The sequence below is a fragment of the Strix aluco genome, chromosome 27 (genome assembly GCF_031877795.1).
Source record: "Strix aluco isolate bStrAlu1 chromosome 27, bStrAlu1.hap1, whole genome shotgun sequence".
Classification (NCBI taxonomy): Eukaryota; Metazoa; Chordata; class Aves; order Strigiformes; family Strigidae; genus Strix; species Strix aluco.
In genome coordinates this window covers 2143951-2162225 of record NC_133957.1, presented here as the reverse complement: position 1 = coordinate 2162225, position 18275 = coordinate 2143951, and the positions used below count along the sequence as shown (strand labels likewise).

Below are 18275 nucleotides of genomic sequence, written 5' to 3'. Positions count from 1 at the left end.
GTGGGTGGAGGGGGTGGTGGTGTGCAGGAGCGATACAGGAGTAATGCAGGAGCAATGTGGGAGCAGTGGTTTTGGGGAGGGTCTGGTGTTGGTTTTACTCAGGCTGTGTAGCATTCTTCAGGCTTTGGCTTTTTATGCTCTTTTTGCTGGAGGAGGTTTTAGAGACGATTTTCACACCTGGGTTGGTGCCTTTTGCACTTCCAGAGCTGAAATTCCCTCCACTGGTGCTCAGACCGCTGCTGCCACCTCCTCCGTAGCCAAGACCACTTGCAGTGCCGAGACCGCTGCCTCCTCCATATCCACCTCCGAGACCACCACCACCCCCGAGTCCAAGTCCTCCTCCACTTCCGAAGCTGTAGCCTCCACCACTGCCACCTCCTCCGAGACCAAAACCACTTCCACCGCCTCCTCCAAGACCAAAACCGCTTCCACCGCCTCCTCCAAGACCAAAACCGCTTCCGCCGCCTCCTCCAAGACCAAAACCGCTTCCACCACCTCCTCCACTTAGGCTCAGTCCACCAAATCCTCCTCCAAACCCAGCCCCACCAGCCATGCCAGAGTTGGAGCTGATGACAGCTGCAAGAAAAACCAGAGGGTTGGACATCTACTTGGCAGTCACCCAGTTCCAGAAAGCACCATCATCAGGACCTTGACCCACAGGACTTGACCCAAATTCTGTCCCCTGTGCAAGCCACTAATGCTGGTGGAGGGGCCTGAACGTCTTATATTGGACAAAACCTCCCTTTTCCCAAGGTTGCTCACAGCTTCTGCTCCCAATGGGCCCAAAGCAAGACAAGTGCTGCAATACTTACAATAGCTGATGGGGTTGAGTCCCTCTCCACTGAGCCTGTTGGAGGGCAGATAAAGGGGAGGTTAGAGCAAAAGGAAGGAGACAGGCAAGAGGAACAACTGCTGGCAAGGGGCAAAGCGACAGTCACTATTATTCCTGCAGGGATTTTGCCCCCACCTGCTCTCCTCGCCCTCCAGCAGCTTCCTGTATGTCGCAATCTCGATATCGAGGGCCAACTTGACGTTCATCAGCTCCTGGTACTCGCGGAGCTGCCGGGCCATGTCAGCTTTGGCCTTCTGCAGGGCATCTTCCAGGTCAATTATCTTTGCCTTGGCATCTTTGAGGGCCAGCTCCCCACGCTCTTCGGAGTCTCCGATGGCTGTCTGCAGGGTGGCATACTGCAAGAGGAGCGATTGGGATTCCTAAATGCTGCTTGTCTTTTTGGGTAAGAGTCACCCAAGGAAGAAAACCATTCTGGTTGGGCTGAGTGTTAATGAAGAAAGTTATGACTGAAGTCATTCACCCATAGCTAACACTGCTGGAGTTGAAATGCCAGCCTGGCAAGAATGATTTAATATGTGTTACAGCCGGGTGCCCTTTTCAGGAGAGAATTCAACATGTTTAATGAGATGCATCATGCTCTGTGGCTGCTAAAGTCCCCGATCAGCAAAGCAGAGCTGTGGTGCTAAGGGACCACAGCACGGGGCTCCACAGGCTCCTTTTGCCATTCCTACCTGATTCCTCGTGTTCTCTATCTCTGACCGGATCCTCTGGATTAGCCGGTTGAGCTCGGAGATTTCCCCCTTTGTGTTGCGCAGGTCGTCCCCGTGCTTCCCAGCTGTGGCCTGCAGCTCCTCGAACTGAGGTTCAGAAGGAAGAGTAAACCATCTGCGATGTCCAGGTGGACAAGATGTGGCTCAAACAGCCTCATATAGGGACAGCAGTAATTTCCCCCAGAAATGCATCCATGGCATCTATGGGTCTGTTCACCTTGGTTTGGTACCAAGCCTCCGCCTCGGCCCGGCTCCTGTTGGCGATGTCTTCGTACTGAGCTTTGACTTCAGCTATGATGCTGCTGAGGTCCAGGTCCCGGTTGTTGTCCATGGACAGAATGACAGCGGTGTCGGACACTTGTGCACTGAGCTGAGCCAGCTCCTGCGAGAAAGCACACAGGATCCCGGCCAGCTGCACTTACCTTCCCAGATGCCATGAATGGTGGCAGTCACTGTCCAAGGGGTGACAACAGGACAGAAATCAGGGGAGGAGGGTGTCTGTACCGCATCGTAGAGGGCTCGGAGGAAATTGAGTTCATCGGTCAGGGCATCCACCTTGGCCTCCAGCTCCACCTTATTCATGTAAGCAGCATCCACGTCCTGGAAAAGAGCAACGATGGGGACATCTGCAGCACCTGGTACCTCTTCTTGGCCAAGATCTGGCCAAGCCTGGAGATGAGGCTGCCCCTTCCACTGCTGCAGTGGTGCTGCCTGACTGGAGAAGCTGTGCTTGGCACATCCCCCTGGAAGAGCACCAAGAGCACATCTCTTGGCCGAAAGAAATACTGGGTGTAAGTTTGGTAGTGGATAAGAAGGGGGGTGCAGGCCATTTGGCCTTGGTACCTGGGGTTCCTGGCACTACTGACCATCTTTGTTTCTACATGATCTGTTTTGCCCAGGCCAGCATGTGTATATGTTGTGGGACAGGAGTGGGACAAGAATTTATTTCCATCCTCCAAACCCTTCCATTCCTTTCCCCCCAAACCACAATCCAAATGACAGCTGGATGAGGACGAGGATGCAGCTCCATGAGATCTCCCATCCTCTAGGACATTCCCAACCTGTGCAACAGTTAGGGCTAGCTCAGCATCCATAGCACCTCCCGTCTCACCCACCTTCTTCAGCACCACGAATTCATTCTCCGCTGCTGTGCGTCGGTTGATTTCCTCTTCATATCTGCAGGGATAAAGGGAAAGACATGCTGGATCCTACCTCCGTAAGCGGAAAAGTTGTACAGGTAGGACTGCAAGGTTATCTGGGCTGGGTATGGTGTTTCCAAAGCGACCTCCTGGAAGCTGCCCAAATCAAATTTGTGAGAATCCCATTTCTCAAAGGGTTGACATGACATTTTGACATAATGCAGGTGGAACAAGGAGGGGAAAACTGGTTTTGATTATTTTCCTTTGCAAGTGTCATCACAAGCTGTTGTGTCCTGGCTGAATCTGCATTTTCTGATTAGAAAAATGTCAATGGATCACCTTTCTGCTCCTGTCGAGGAAGACAGGGGTTCTGCAAGGAGAGATACCTCACTGGAGTGGTATATCAGAATGGGATTAGTTAGGGCTAGAGCACAGACTGAAGATACTTTTTTTCCCTTTCCCATAGAAAGTTTGATGAATATCTCAGGCTAGACGTGTGACCTTCAGAATTTAAGTGAGATTAATCCTACTGCCTAATGCTAAGGTGAACCATTTGCATCCCATTTCACCCCAGGGTGCCTGGATGTGCCGCTAACAGGCACTCACTTGTTCTTGAAGTCCTCGACGAGGTCTTGCATGTTCTTCAGTTCCCCATCCATGCGTCCTCTCTCATTGAGCAGGTTGGCCAGCTGCCGCTTCAAGTTGTTGATGTAAGCCTCGAAGAGTGGGTCCAGATTGCTTTTGCCTGAGTTGTTTTTTTGACCTTGGTCCTGCAGGAGGGTCCATTTGGTCTCAAGCACCTTGTTCTGCTGCTCCAGGAAGCGAACCTGAGCATTGGGAAGTAGAAGAGGCTTAGCAGAAGATACCTGTGAGCATGCTCATGGCCAGCAACCAGCAACCGGGCCTGATGCACAGACCAAGGAAATCCCAAACCAGGAGCACTAAATCCAGCTGTGAATATCCTCCAGATTATCTAGGGCTGTGTTAGCCCATCCAGTAGCTAAGAAATCTGCCCTCAGTGGACAGTTCTCTTTAGAGACAATTTAATTTAGCAAGCCAATGAGCAATCATTAGAAAATGTGGGTTCAGCTCTTTCATCACTTGCTTTCTTTAACATCCTTTCTTTTTTTCTTTCTTTGTAAGAGATATTTATCTTCCTTCATTAAAGCTAAGATCTGAGTACTACAGGTTAAAAGACAAGTACTTAATTGCTCATATATACTACATATTTACCCAAGCCAAAGCCAAGGAAGGACCTAAGCTGAGTCAATACAAAAAGGACTTTAGCTTGCAGGCAATAAAGCAATAAGGACTAACACGTCTGCTGCAATTCCCCACAGAGAGAGCTGGGTTAAGCAGCCAGATCTGGACCTGAAACTGGCTTACTCCATTTGAGTTAATATATCTTATCTCTCAGGACAAAACCTGGATCTAATCCTCTTATTACTAGCTTCTAGCCTAATTTTCTGCCTTGTAACTGTTTAGGAGAACATTCTTTTTTGATTACTTTAATGAAGACATGCAGATAGGAAATATGCAATGGACTGTAGATCTATGAAGTTGTATTTTTGTAGCTACAAGACTGTCTCCCTCTCAATCACAATTCCACAGCACTTGATGAAGTCTTACCTTGTCAATGAAAGAAGCAAACTTGTTGTTGAGGGTCTTGATTTGCTCCTTCTCATCTTTTCGCACCTGATGGATGCTTGGATCTATCTCCAGGTTCAGCGGTGCCAGGAGACTCTGGTTAATGGTCACTTCTTGGATTGTACCAACTCCAGGTGGGCCACCACCAAATCCCACTGGGCTCCTGCCACCACCCAGCCCTCCACTGAATCCTCCCAGCCCTCCTACTCCACCAAAGCCAAACCCACCACCACCTCCCTGTCCACCACCAAAGCCAAACCCACCACCACCTCCCTGTCCACCACCAAAGCCAAGCCCACCAGCACCTCCACCAAAGCCATATCCACCACCTCCACCACCGAGACCAAGTCCAAGACCACCACCAGCTCCACCACCACCAAGTCCACAGCCACCACCACTACCAATACCACAGCCACCACCACCACCACCACCTCCCAGGCCAGAGCCACCACCAGCTCCACTCCCAAAAGCAGCTCGGAAGCTGCTTCCAACACCAATGGATATCCTCTTGCTACCGCCAAGGTTGTAGAGGCTCCTGCTGCCAAAACCGCAACCACCACCACCGCCACCTCCTCCGATGAACCTTCCAAAACCACCTCCACCTCCTCCAGAGCGTGCCATAGACATCGAACTAAAGCCAGCCCTGTTGCTGCTTGGAATAATTGCTGAAGCAGCACTGTAAGATCTGCCTCCACCTCCCCCTCTCATGCTGTAAGTTTGCCGGTTCATTGCAGCAGGAGATAACAGCCCGGCACTGGCGAGAAGCAGCAAACTGAGAGTGCAGCTCTCTGATGGAAGGGAGTGCAGGATGCCCTTTTTATCCCTCTGGGGATCTGGGCTTGGTTGCATGGAAGTCCAGTGATCAATTTAGTGCCTTCATGGTTTTGACGTGCCAGACAGCCAGCTGTCTGCTTGAAACTTGTTAAACACCGAGTGCACTCAAACACACCTACTGGAACCGGGGCGAATCTGCTCAGCTAGAAGAGTTATCTAACTCCCTGATTTTTGGCAGGGCGAGCTCAGCCTTAGTGCAAAACCTCTGTACGGTTGCAGAGATGTATTGTTTTATTCCCTAGCTGTGAAGCAAAAGAAAATAAATAAAAAAGGGTGAAAAAAGAGAAATAGCTACCCAGATACCCCTATGCTACTTATAAGATGCAGTAGATCAGTATAGAGCTTAGTGGAGAGTCCCTTGAATTAACTAGAGTGAAAGGCAGTTAGAATAAAATGGCTAAACCTGAACAAAAATATTTCGTGGGGCTTCTTCACCTGAAGACAGAGTGCAGGTGTGATGTTCATGAGGCCTGACACCTCTTTCAGGGCTCTAATGTATCCAGTCTGCCTCTTCACACTAGTTAGGCAGAGACCATCTTTTTGAGCTGACTAGTGCAAAGAGGTCCTGATCCATGATTCTCCTCTGAGACACTATATTTAAATGTCACCTCAAGTTTTGTCCGTTTAGTATTAGGTGTTTAGTCTACGGCAGGTTTCCTACGTTTCCTTTCTGGAGATATTGGCATCTCCAGAGGACAATTCCATCCCACCCAGGGGTTGATGTTGCAACGTCTCCAGCCAGCTGATGATCTGATTGATGCATTTTCATCTTGGTCTAAAAAAGCATTTTAATGAAAAGAGGCAGATTTTCTGAAAAACACTTTGCCCAGATTTGTGAAATGGTATTATTTCCATATTAATATTAAGATGTAATCAGTCTTGAGTTTCTAGCTGTGATTTCTTTTAAAGACCTCTGAACCTTTCCATTCAAAATGTTGCCAAAAGCTAAGATTTAACCAGCATGAAAAATACTCCCACAAATTCTCTTTATTTTACTTCCTGGAGTCCTTGGGAAAAAGAGCAAATTCAATAGGGTGTGGTGACATTTTCTGGCATCTCAGACTTTGTGGAACTGCGATGTTTAGAGTATTTTATTCTTCATATTTAAGGGCTCAGTTCGTTTTCAACACGTTGCTGTGCTGGTGGCATTGCCCGTGCTGTGTGCATGACTGGAGCTTAAACATATTTGCAGGACAGGACTGTACATGCCCTTCAAAATGCATTCATGTGCCCCAGTGCTACAAAATCATTAAGTACAAGCTAAAATCCCACTGGCATCTCTGGAAGAAAAATTAAGCAGGTGCTTCGTGTTCTACTGAATACAGAAGACCAAATATCTGATTATCCATGGAGAAATGCTGCCAGGCAGGCTCAAACCAGGAGAGTTGGGCCACTCAAATAGAATTTCCCATTGCAGTGCGAAATTCCTGGTTGGTACAGCTTGGCTTACTTCTCTTTGGAAAATGTTGGTCTGAATCTGCCTGTGAGCATAGAATCATAGACTGGTTTGGGTTGGAAGGGACCATAAAGATCACCCAGTTCCACGACCCTGCCACGGGCAGGGCCACCTTCCACTAGCCCAGGTTGCCCAAAGCCCCGTCCAACCTGGCCTTGAACCCTTTCAGGGAGGGGGCAGCCACAGCTTCTCTGGGCAACCTGTGCCAGGGCCTCACCCCCCTCACAGGGAAGAATTTCTGCCTTAGATCTGACCTAAATCCCCCCTCTGTCAGTTTAAAACCGTTACCCCTCATCCTGTCCCTACCCCCCTGATAACGAGTCCCTCCCCCCTTTCCTGTAGCCCCTTTCAGCCCTGGGAGGCCGCTCTAAGGTCTCCCCGGAGCCTTCCCTTCTCCAGCTGAACCCCCCAACTCTCTCAGCCTGTCCTCACAGGGGGGTGCTCCAGCCCCCCTGAGCATCTTCGTGGCCTCCTCTGGCCCCGCTTGAGCTGGGGGACCCCCTCTGGGGGCCCAGAGCTGGACCCAGCACTGCAGGGGGGTCTCCCCAGAGCGGAGCAGAGGGGGAGAATCCCCCCCCTCGCCCTGCTGCCCACACTGCTCTGGGTGCAGCCCAGCACACGGGGGCTTTCTGGGCTGTGAGCACACGTTGCTGGCTCACAGGCAGTTTTCCACCCCCCAACCCCCCCAAGTCCTTCTCCTTGGGGCTGCTCTCCATCCCCTCCTCGCCCAGCCTGGATTTGTGCTGGGGGTTGCCCTGACCCACATGCAGTTCCTTGCACTTGGCTTTGCTGAACTTCATGAGGTTTGCCCGTCCCCCCTCTCCAGCCTGTCCAGGTCCCTCAGGATGGATCCCTCCCCTCCAGCGTGTCACCACATCACACAGCTCGGTGTCACTGGTGAACAGAGGGTGCACTGGGTCCCACTGTCCATGTCCCCAACAAAGATGTTAAACAGCACCAGTCCCAACCCCGACCCCTGAGGAACACACTCGTCACCGCTCTGCACTTGGACATGGAGCCGTTGACCACAACTCTTTGAGTGTGACCGTCCAGCCAATTCCTGATCCACCAAGTGCTCCATCCGTCAAATCCATGATGTCACTTGAAATTCATGAACATCTATTGCCTTGATTATTTGCCTAAAATTCAAAGCCCGGGTGCGATGGGAAAATGAGATTGTCTTCATGCTTTCTTGACCCCAGTAAAGGCAGATTGTCCTGAAGCTGACAAACGGGTTCAGATCAGATATTAGAGTTGAATGAATATAATGGGATTAAAGGTGGGGCTGCCAACAAGAAAGAGGGAATTGTCATTTTAAGCTCCCACACTCTTCTTCCTTCAGCCCACTGTCCACAAGGTATGCAAGTGATGAAAAGGCTGGGTGAAAAATGCACCGGGCTGGTTTATTGTGTGGAGGAGCTGAGGTCTGTGGGCTCCGTACCCAGAGGCTGATGTGGCTTTTTACATCTGTCAATTTGGATCAACTCTACCAGACTCTGTCAATCTACCAAAGGGCATGTCCAGAGATGACACCAAGCAGTATTTGTCATTCAACCATCCCAAGAAACATGCTTATGGCCTTTTTTATCTCCAAAATAGCCTGATCTACATGAACATTTTCAAGCAGGCAGCAGAAAACATGGGTTTTGCAATACTTGGGGCTTGAGAAGGGCAGGGATGATTAAAGGTGTTCTCCCAGAAATGCAAGAGCTGCTGGGCTGCTTTGGTACCCTGGGGAGCCGGCTGGTTTTTGCTGTGCAGGTATTGTTTTGCAGGGAGGTGATCAACATAAATTATGAGTTGTTCGGGCACTGGAAGCTTCTCGTTTGGGTGTTTCTGCTTGTTATTTACATACAAATGAGATGAAGTCCGAGTCGTATGCATTGAGACAGAGAAGATGAAGATAACCATTTTGAAAAACATCCTCTTAAGGTGGATGGGTTTTGCCTTCTCAGCAAGAGCTGATCCATCTGGCTTTCACCACCACCACCCCCCCAGCCCAGACAGTGTTGTTAATGTATGTCATTTATTAAAAAAATAACTAGTGATCTGCTGATCACACCCAATAAACCATCTTGCTTTCCCTCAGAAAAGCACCACAGACTTGGGGTGCCTGAATCCACCACGCTGGGCACAGCCTCTGTGCTGGGAGGGAAGCAGAGGGACACGCTCAACCAGTGGTGGGTTCATCACCATCACGCCAGTGTGGACAGACCGAGCCTGGCAGGGTGGTTGAACTCATCCTCCAGCCATGGAGAGGTTGGGGCAGACAAGCCATGAGTCGGCAGCGAAGTCTAGGAAGCAGAGTGGGCCGTCGGGGAATACATTACAACACCCGGTCCTCGGTGAACCTTTCATGGGGTAAATTAAGCTGCCCACACCCTGTGCTTCTTCCAGACAGGGTGAGGAGAGACAGATTTCTCCAAAGGGAAATTCAGAGCAAAGTTGTCTCAGGGGCTTTCGGCTGCTCCCAGGCGAGCCGTGGGAGGGAAGAAGCCGGCACGACTGGCTGGTTTTCCTGGCATCCAGCTGTGCATCCAGCTGTGGTGAGTGCCACTGTGGCAAGCCCTTCCCAGCCATGTTGTAGAGTCCTTTCAGTGGGTCACCGTCCCTTGGAAACTGGGGACCCTCACAGAGAAAAGGGAGGGGGCAACCTGATCTCACCTAAATCCCCATCTCCTGAAATGATGGGAGAGGGGTTTCCCCTCCCTGCAAGGGATGTTGGAGGGGGACGTCCAGGCACATCCTACAGACTCTGCTCTTTGTGTAAGCTCACGTGTTTTAGGGAAGGTGAGGCGTTTGAGGAAGAAAGGCCCTGATGCTGCATTTTGGAACCGTAACTTTTCTCTTGCTTTCTTTTAAAATTAGCCTACTCTTGTGAGAGGGTTTCAGGGGTGGGGTGTGGGATTATTCGCTTTTTGTTACTACCTGAGCTGGTTCTCACTGATTTCTTTAAACAAGGGCCTGGCTGCTTTTTTGTTCTGCCTCCAGAGATCCCAGACAGTGTGAGAGATCCCAAGTGAGCTGCACATCCCACGAGCAGTTAAATATCCTGGTTTACACTGCGATTCCAGACTTCCTTGTGGCCACACTAATCGCTGGATGGAATAAAGGTATGCAAAAATGCATCAGGAAGGAGAGCAGACAAAGTCTCAGAAAAACTCTGTTAAAACTCCACTTCTTGCAAGCTAACAGCCCCGCCCATTTGGAGATTCATGTTTGAGAAAATATCAATGCTTTTGTAAAATCAGGGAGGGAAATAAAACCCATGAAGCAAAGCATGAATTATGCATGTAGTTTATTGAAGGTACAGCTGAAAGTTTGGAGTAAGCGAAGGATAATCAACTCTGTTCACTTACACATTAAAAGCATTAAATCTGTCTATCTAGTACACACACAGGAAAAACAACGCATGCATTTAACTACAGAAATATAAGGTGCTCATCGGTGTGTAATTAAAATCTGCTCTACCAAACCTGGTGTAGCAACTTGGACCAATTTACATAAGCATTACCAACCCTCTCATAAACAGGAAAAATTGGATTTTCTGGTGTCATTAAAGAAGTTAAATAATAGCTGCAGCTCCATCTCGGACAATTAAAATGTGGCTGCTCTTTCTGAAGTTGGGATGACCAAATTTTTCATCCTTTTGCAATAGCTGCATTAGGGAAAGAAAATCCCTGCTGAAAAGGGGTCAAGCAGAGGAGACAGATCTAAGAGCCAAGATGACGTGTGAAGGCAGGTACGGACTCTCTGAAATGAAACTCTCACCTGGCTGAGACCGTGGGGGAAGTTTCCCCCAAGAAGGACATGCAAGAGAAGGTGGGTTTTGATCATGCAAAGAGTTTTTGGCAGAGCAACTAGCCTAGTTGTGTGGGTACGGGCAGCGCATGGTTGTGTGATCCCTATAGCTGTCAGAAGGAAGGGGAATACTGTTTTATTGCAGAAATGCTGACTATTTTAAAATATGATGTGTTGTTGCCCTCCGGTCTCTACCGGGTTGTTCTGACCACGCGCACAGCTGTGCTGTACCTGTTCCCGGTGCCGCAGACCCCTGCCCCGGGAATGATGACGGCTCCCGGGCTGCACTGCTCCATGCCAGCGCACACGACGTTGCCCAGGTTGCCCACACCGGTGGTGCACTGCACCCCCTCCGCACCCGAGATGACTTCTCGCCCCATGCAGCTGACTGCGCTCCTCGCCCCAAATCCACCCCCCACCCTGGGGAGGCAATCTACACTCCGGGTGCTAAAGCCGGCGCCGCTGACACCGAAGGAGGAGACCACCCCTAACCCTGCTCCAGCCCCTCCTGTCTTGACGGCGCATTTGCCTCCGATTCCAGATAGGGATCGGCACTCCCCGACGGTGCCACCGCCGCTGACCACAGCTGTGGGAGAAAAACAGGCTCTGTCATTCCCAGAGCAGCTAAAACCCAGCTTATAAGGAAACTTGTAAGCTTAAAAGGAAATTAAGGGAATGCTTCATTAGCTTACCTACGCTCACAGGGTTGCCGGTACATATCCTGTTAAGAAAAGAAACGTCTCAAAGATGTATTTAGGGAACTCTTCCTCAAATACACAAGCAAATGGAGGTGTGGCCCAGCCATTGCCTCCTCAGAAACCCTGCAGGTCCTTCAGCTTTTCTGTGCACCCAGGTGTGAGGTGCTGGTCAACGCACTGCAGGGTTGGGTCCCCAAATCCCGTAGACATCTTAATATCCCATCCTCTTTTTCTACCACAAGCAGGGGATCTGACTGCAGCATGCCTGTGACCCAGCTGCCCTGGGAAGATGAGGAGGAAACAGGGGCAGTGCTCCCCTCTGCACCCATGGAGAGCTGCCTCCCCCCAGGATATCTCACTGCCTCTCTCTCCTCCTGTCAGGTTTTGCCAGCCAGGGATGCTCCTACCTGCTCTCTTCTCCTTCCAGCAGCGTCCTGTAAGTGGCGATCTCAATGTCCAGGGCCAGCTTGACATTCAGCAGCTCCTGGTAGTCTCTCAGCAAGCATGCCATCTTGTCCTTGGCTTGCTGCAGCGCAGTCTGCAGGTCGATCAGCTTCTGCCGGGCATCTTTGAGGGCACAGTCTCCCCGCTGCTCAGCGTCGCAGATGGCCGTCTGCAGAGCTGCGATCTGTGGACAGCAATGGGCAAGAGGGTGGCCAGTGATGATATTAAGAGGCATCTCCACCCGATTGCTCATGTACCCTCTTGTTTCTCAGCTAGGAACTGCCAGAGAGCCGAGATTTAGACTGGACACATGTGATGGCCAAGCTATTTGGGATGAAGGGGAGGGGACCGGCTGGCTGCACCCCAATAGGAAGCATACAGCAAACACAGTTTCTGTTACAGCCAAACCAACTGGCTTCTGCTTATTTGCTAAGTGAGAAATAAATCTGCTTCTTTGTCTACCAACAGCAGATGAGAAGCTACAAATATAGGCTTAAGCTGGGGTGGGGGGACTTCTTTGCAGCTCAGCAGGATGGCAGCTGGTGAGGACGAAGCCCTTTGCTGGAGAAGTTGCACACCCCCGCTGCCCGTGCAGCATTCAACCCTTCGTCCTACCTGTTTCTTCACGTTATCCGACTCGCACTGCAGCTTCTGGATCATCCGGTTCAGCTCAGCTATCTCGCTCTGGTTGTTCCTCAGGTCGTCACAGAACTTGCCCCTGCTGCTGTGGAGCTCCTCCAGCTATTGCGCGGGAAAAGGATGATGTTAACGTACCCAAATCGCCCCTTCCAGGGAAGGTGGTGACTCTCTGGAGCCACATGGATGTCGGTGTTCTGGGGAAAGCACCCAGACATGACCTCAGCCCAGACAAGGTGATGGTCCCAAGTGGGTCCTAAGTATTTGCCCTCTGGGAAGGGGATGGTGTTCCTGATGAGTGTACACAGAGGAGACCTCTCTGAAGCAACACTGTGATCCGCTGTGCTCCGTTTTTACAGAAAAGTCTCAAAACACAGTTTTAAATTTGGGGGGGGATGGTTGGCACAACTTTCTTTATCAAACTACAGTCCAAGCACACTGTAGAGTGGGTTTAAGTTGTGTCATGGAGGACAGGAATTGTCCTCAGAGTTTTGTTGGCCAAGGGACTTCATTGCTATCCAGGCTGGTGGTGTGAATACTCACTCTGGTTTGGTAGAACGCCTCCACTTCAGCCTTGCTCTTCTGGGCAATCTCCTCGTAGCAACACTCAACACTTTTGATGATGCCTTCCATGTCCAGGTCCCGGCTGTTGTCCATTTGCACGATGACAGAGGTGTCACACAGCTGGCAATCCAGCTGAGCTCTCTCCTGCAAGACCCATCGCATGTCAGTCCCCTTCCCTCAACCAACCCAAGCCAAACCTGCAGGTACCCCGGCAAAGGGGGGGTCTGGTGAGAAGGTGGAGGTTTGGGGGAGGTTCTCCTATTAACATCCAACTAGAACATGGGGTTCTCCAGGTGGGTGACTGGTTTCCAGCAAGAGCTGGCAGCTGGGACCTGTTTTAGTGACACAATATGGGATTGCTGCATGCAGTTCTGTAAGGAAGGGTGGGGAATCCTGGTGGAGCAACTCGTTTTGTTGCAACTCTGCGTTTCTGGCTGTGTCAGCAGTTTTCTGGGCTGTGAATCCCTCAGGGGTAAGTGCTTTGGGCCTCGTTGCCTACAGGCTGCTGGGAGGTGTTTGGCTAGAAAAGGTGCAAATACGAAGTGTCCCCTGTGTGTTTTGTTAAAAAATTCCTACATTTTAGACAAAAGTGTTACTTTCACCAAAATGTTTTGACTAATGTAGCCTAAAAAGTGAAGTACTAAAAAATATTTGGGTTTTGAAGAGTGAGATGTTTCAGTGGTTCCCCAAGGACGATTTGAATTAGAGTTTGAGGAACTTTTTCATGCAAAAGATCCCTCCCTTTGCAGCCAGCAATATAGGAGACAACCAAGCACACCCTTTGTCTTCCCAAAGTGTGTGCAATAGTGTAGTTATCAAATAAATATAAAGAGATAGAGATCTTTGGGATGCAATTTTGGGATTTCAGAAAAGACATCTTTCCCTGGATTTAGTTTTGGTGTAAGAGCTCGGGGGGCAGCGGATAATGCATCATCCCCAGGGCAGCAGACAGGAAGCTGGAGCTCTTACCTCGGCGTAGATGCACTTCAGGAACTCCAGCTGCTGCCGCAGGAGGCCCACCCTCACCTCCAGCTCCTCCTTGGTCAGGTAGAGACAGTCCACATCCTGGAGAGACACCATGTATTTGGTGAAAAGAGGTGAAGAAACAAGGACTGTGGCAAAGCCCATGTTTGCTGTTAGATTTGGGGGAAAACTCCCTATTTCCAGCCCTTAAGAGTGTCTAGGTTTGTGTTGTATGTGCTTACAACCTGATAGGGGTTCTCCAAATTCATTGGGCTGCCTCTATTTTGGGGCTACCTGGTGAGGACTCAGGCAGTGTCATGGTGTCAGGACTCCCCATTTCTCCCCCTGGTCCCATGCCCAGACTTGGCCCACACGCCTGCCTCTCTCTGCTGGTCTCGCCGGTGTTGTCCCTAGTGTGACTCACCTTCTTGAGGACCACAAACTCGTTCTCTGCAGCCGTGCGCTTGTTGATCTCATCTTCATATCTGCAGGAGGAAAGGAGAGGGGTGGGATGCTGAGCCCCGGGTGCCCCCATCCCCACCACCCAAGCAGCCAGTGCAGAACATGGGATTAAAACCAGAGCCTCTCCCTATTCGCTTTGTACCTCCTTTTTTGATTTTTGCTTTGTTTTTGTGTCTTTCCTTCCCACTGGGCTTTATTCAGCAGTTTTAAATAGTCCACACCAGCAGTATCGGTGGCTGGAGTGAGAAGGCAGTAAATCAGGCCAAACCACTAGAAAAGCAAAACCCTGTGCCTCAGCTGAAGGCTTGGATTGCTGCTTCTAGCCCTGCTGCTTGCTGTGATGTTTTTCTGAAGCATCGACAACTCTGCGCTGAGGGTTTATGGGGAGACTGAAGCCAAAATGCCCCAAGGGAGGTTACGAGCTTGAGCAACCTTTGAAACTCCCAGGTGCGAAGGAAAGCCAGTGCATAATGACCAAGTAATTGGGACCTAGAAGAACTTTCACAAGATGATTCTATGTTTCTATGAGTCTGACCTCCTTGGTGGTGGCTCAGCGAAAAAAAACATCTGAGATGCTTCATTGTAAGATCTCTGGAGAAAGGATACTCTTCTATCCTGTGCTGTATACCACCAACCACCAAGTGTCCTGGTTTGTGGCTTAGCAGAGCACATGGGGAGCTATTAAGGAATAATATCTGCAGCTTAGATTAAAAAAATCAATTCCCACATTCCCTCTGGGAAGAGAGAATGAACCCCAAGGGAGAAGATGTGGATAAAGTAGGGGGTGGAGACAAATAGGCTGAGGGTTTTGTGGAAACCAGGGACATGAGATTTGGGGGAACCACAGGCACAGATGATGTGGGAGATTTGATAGGGCAAACCACAGTGGTGTGCAGGAGCATTAGGGAGAGGAAAAGAGGTTCCCTGTCCCTCTCCCTAAGAAAACACAGTGGTTGAAGAGCTCTCTCAGCCCATCACCAGCATCTGAGGTGCAGCAGTGGGACCCCAGTACAGGAAACCAGCTCAGTACTGGTGTGCCCTGCCCTGCTCCCTTCCCTGTGCCCCAGTTTTTGGACCCATCCAGTACAATTCCCTTGGCTTCACACTCAGGAACACCACTCAGGCCAGCAAACACCCCGGTCTGCAGCTTCTCTGCGTAGCACTTACTTGCACTTGAACTCTTGAACCAGGTCCCTGAGGCACCGCTCCTCATTTTCCAGCCTCTCTCGCTCCCCCAGCACACACTCCAGCTGCTTCCTCAGGTTGCAGATGAAGTTCTCGAAAACGGGCTCCAGGTTTCTCCTGGAAGCTGGGAGCACATACTGCTGCAGCAGCTCCCACTTGGTGGTCAACACCTTGTTCTGCTGCTCCAGCAGCCGGACCTGGGGAAGCAAGAGATGCGAGAGTCATGCAACCCCCTGTCATCCCAGGCAAAGGCACTTTGGGTTTCTCCACTTCCAAAAGGAAAAAGTAAAAATAAAATCAGAAATGCAAATGGTTAAGTGCTGATTTCTCAGCAGCCTGTGTGAGACCAGCATCTTCTCTGAGTTAAACCTGGTCCCACCCAGGACTCGTATCACAGGCTGAGTAACACTGGTGCCTTTGCTCTGTGTTGAGGCCAATCATCTGTTTGATCAAAGCTCAGTTCAACCAAACACCACCTCTTCCCCTGCAACAACTTGCTGATGGAGGATCCACTGCCTCCCCTGATGGGCTGAGTAGAGTAATGAGTCTTTCGTGGCACTAAAAGCTCCATCCAGGATCTCATTTGAATGCATCTGATTTAAACTCTAACCACGGATATTTATCATGCCTTTCACTTCTAGATTAAAGAGCTCTCTAGTGCTTGAGAACCTTTATGCATCATGAATAAATCATTTTTTCAGATGGGAGGAAGCAGAGTTGCTCCTCTTTCATGGGTTTGGTTTTTCCAGCTGCAGAACAACTCACAAGGAGAATCAAGATCAGAGAGAGCAAAAGTTTCTCTGCTGTTTGAAAAATCATTTCCTATAACACATCTCTAAACAGTAATGAAAACTGTTAGGTTTAGCTAAGAAAACAATGATAAATTACATCTGTTTGGGAAGTAACCAAATCATTTCATTCACAGAAAAGTTCATTGCATTTTAGCTAAACATCTATCTTTCTACATCTCTTTGCTGAAGCACAAAAACTATTTTAAAAACACAAAGTCCTTAGGAGTTTATACAGGTGTGATAGCAATGTCAGATCATACACTTGTAATAAAACTTCCTATTTTGCCTTTTTACATTTCAGTGTCTCCATCCCTTCTCTCACAGGTTTTGATTTACTGTATCCCTGGAGCTGCTCCTGATTTAGCTGTTAGTCGATCAGTGCCCATCGAAAGGTAAAATACTGGTGCAGTTGCTGTGGTGCAAGGCTTAAATCCGAACAGTCTCCAAGTCAGGACCACATGGTCTACCAGAAACATTTACAATATCAGGGTGCCAGGAGAAAGAGCTACCAGCGGCGTCTCTCTAGAGACAACCCATCCATCAGTGCCTAGAGAAATGAGACAAACAGCCTGCGTGGAGGGAAGGGGGGGTCTCACCTTGTCAATGAAGCAGGCAAACTGGTTGTTGAGGTTCTTGATCTGCTCTTTCTCATGGGTCCGCACTTGGCATTCCTCAGGGTCGACCCCCACGCAGAGGGGCTTGAGGAGCTCCGGGTGGATGCTGACGCCCCGAATCCCTTCAGATCTACCTCCGCCGAGGCCGATGCCCATGCCGCCGCCGTAGCCTCCAATAGCCACGCCATCCCCGAGACCTCTGTAGCTGCCCAGGCCCCCGTAGCTTCCGCAGTTACCAAACCCCACAACCGTGCCCACGCCAAAGCGGCCTCCACCGTAAGCCACGCCGCAACGTCCAACGCCGGCGCCGCCATAGACCCCGCTGCGGCAGCTCCCGCCAAAGGAAATCCTTTGCCCTCTCCCCAGGTCGCAGACGCTCCGGCTGCTGAAGCCACCGATTCCACATCTCCGTCCCACCGGCTGGCAGACGGAGGCTGAGCTGCTGTTGCCCCTGCCGAGGCCGCAGACGGCGGACGCGGAGGAAAAGCCCCGTCTTCCCAGGAGAGAGCTGGAGGTGTAGCACTGTCGACTCATGGTGGCTGGGGGAGACGGGAGGTGAAGCGGTAACAGCAAGGCAGAAGAGCAAGAGAGGAGCAGGGAGTGAAAGAAGGAGATCTCCTTTAGCTCCTCTGAGGCAGAGCCCTTCTCCTTATATACATTTCAGGAGGTGCCTGAGATGCAAAAATTTAATTTATCCACTGGGTTTGGTCTGCCTGGCAGCAAGGAATGGCTTCCAACATTTTAAACCCACAGCAAACACTTCTATCTCATACAAAATAATGTGGAAATTAAAATAAACTGCTTTGCTTGCAAGCTTCAGTTTCAGGACTTATATTTTACTTAATTAATCTGCTTCCTTATTGTGTAATTATAGTTTAGCAAAATAATTCAAGGGGTTTTTATTCATGGCTTGTTTACGGTTCGGTTTCACCACAGCGTTTAATTATGTTTCAGGACCTCCTGCAAAATGTCGTGGCGATGCCGCCTCTTCCAGGGTCCCTCGCCAGCTCAGGGCTGGCTCTTGAGCAATGACCGGTGGCGATAGGGGAGAAGGAAGGCGTATCTGCCAAAGCACAGCACCGATGTTGTCGGGAGCGCTCTCGTAAGCATTCATTTCTTCCTCATGGGTATGGCTACGGCTCTTGTAGGCGATTTGGTTGCAGCCGTGTTTGCCGGCTCGCGTGCTGATAAGCGGAGCAGGATGGGGTTGGTGGTTTCCATATCAATGGAGCATAAACTGCGTGAGACGGTGCCGAGAACGGATTCGGTCAAGGGGTTGATGCTCTGGCGAACTGGGGGTTCATGCACATGAAGTGGAGGCACTGGTCCAGCTGGGCTTCATGTGCCCCGTAGAATATGTGGAACTGAAGATAAGGCATTTCTGGGAAATGCTTCGTTGCAGACAGCGATTTATCGCTGAATTATGTGCCTAGGAAAGGTGATAATGGTGTTTAGTATCTGGGCGTGATGTGAGTGGT

At 50.2% G+C, this 18275-nt stretch overlaps 2 protein-coding genes across 2 annotated transcripts; both read right to left on the bottom strand.

Moving 5' to 3' along the window:
• Window positions 1–94: 94 nt before the first annotated feature.
• On the bottom strand, window positions 95–5078 carry LOC141915713 (keratin, type II cytoskeletal cochleal-like). The gene is made up of 9 exons (XM_074807502.1): window positions 4332–5078; window positions 3309–3529; window positions 2679–2739; window positions 2068–2163; window positions 1781–1945; window positions 1525–1650; window positions 968–1188; window positions 813–847; window positions 95–576 (listed from the first exon to the last, which is right to left on the bottom strand). The coding sequence occupies exons 1-9, from the start codon at window positions 5076–5078 to the stop codon at window positions 95–97; spliced, it is 2154 nt and encodes a 717-aa protein (XP_074663603.1).
• A 5553-nt stretch (window positions 5079–10631) lies between these two features.
• Window positions 10632–17331, bottom strand: LOC141915714 (keratin, type II cytoskeletal 4-like). The gene is made up of 9 exons (XM_074807504.1): window positions 16780–17331; window positions 15375–15589; window positions 14170–14230; window positions 13752–13847; window positions 12762–12926; window positions 12198–12323; window positions 11546–11766; window positions 11133–11161; window positions 10632–11026 (listed from the first exon to the last, which is right to left on the bottom strand). Exons 1-9 carry the CDS (start codon window positions 17329–17331, stop codon window positions 10632–10634), a joined length of 1860 nt encoding a protein of 619 aa, XP_074663605.1.
• Window positions 17332–18275: the final 944 nt, after the last annotated feature.

Bases quoted from the DNA above. Each gene is read 5' to 3' on its own strand.
- LOC141915713 (XM_074807502.1), bottom strand. From the start codon at position 5,078: ATGAACCGGCAAACTTACAGCATGAGAGGGGGAGGTGGAGGCAGATCT. The intron at 2,740-3,308 runs GTGAGTGCCTGT...TTATCCCTGCAG, and splicing joins GTCGAGGACTTCAAGAACAA to ATATGAAGAGGAAATCAACC. The intron at 848-967 runs GTGGGGGCAAAA...GCCCTCCAACAG, and splicing joins CTGGAGGGCGAGGAGAGCAG to GCTCAGTGGAGAGGGACTCA.
- LOC141915714 (XM_074807504.1), bottom strand. From the start codon at position 17,331: ATGAGTCGACAGTGCTACACCTCCAGCTCTCTCCTGGGAAGACGGGGC. The intron at 15,590-16,779 runs GTGAGACCCCCC...TTGCTTCCCCAG, and splicing joins TTGCCTGCTTCATTGACAAG to GTCCGGCTGCTGGAGCAGCA. The intron at 11,767-12,197 runs GTAGGACGAAGG...TGCTGTCCACAG, and splicing joins CGGATAACGTGAAGAAACAG to ATCGCAGCTCTGCAGACGGC.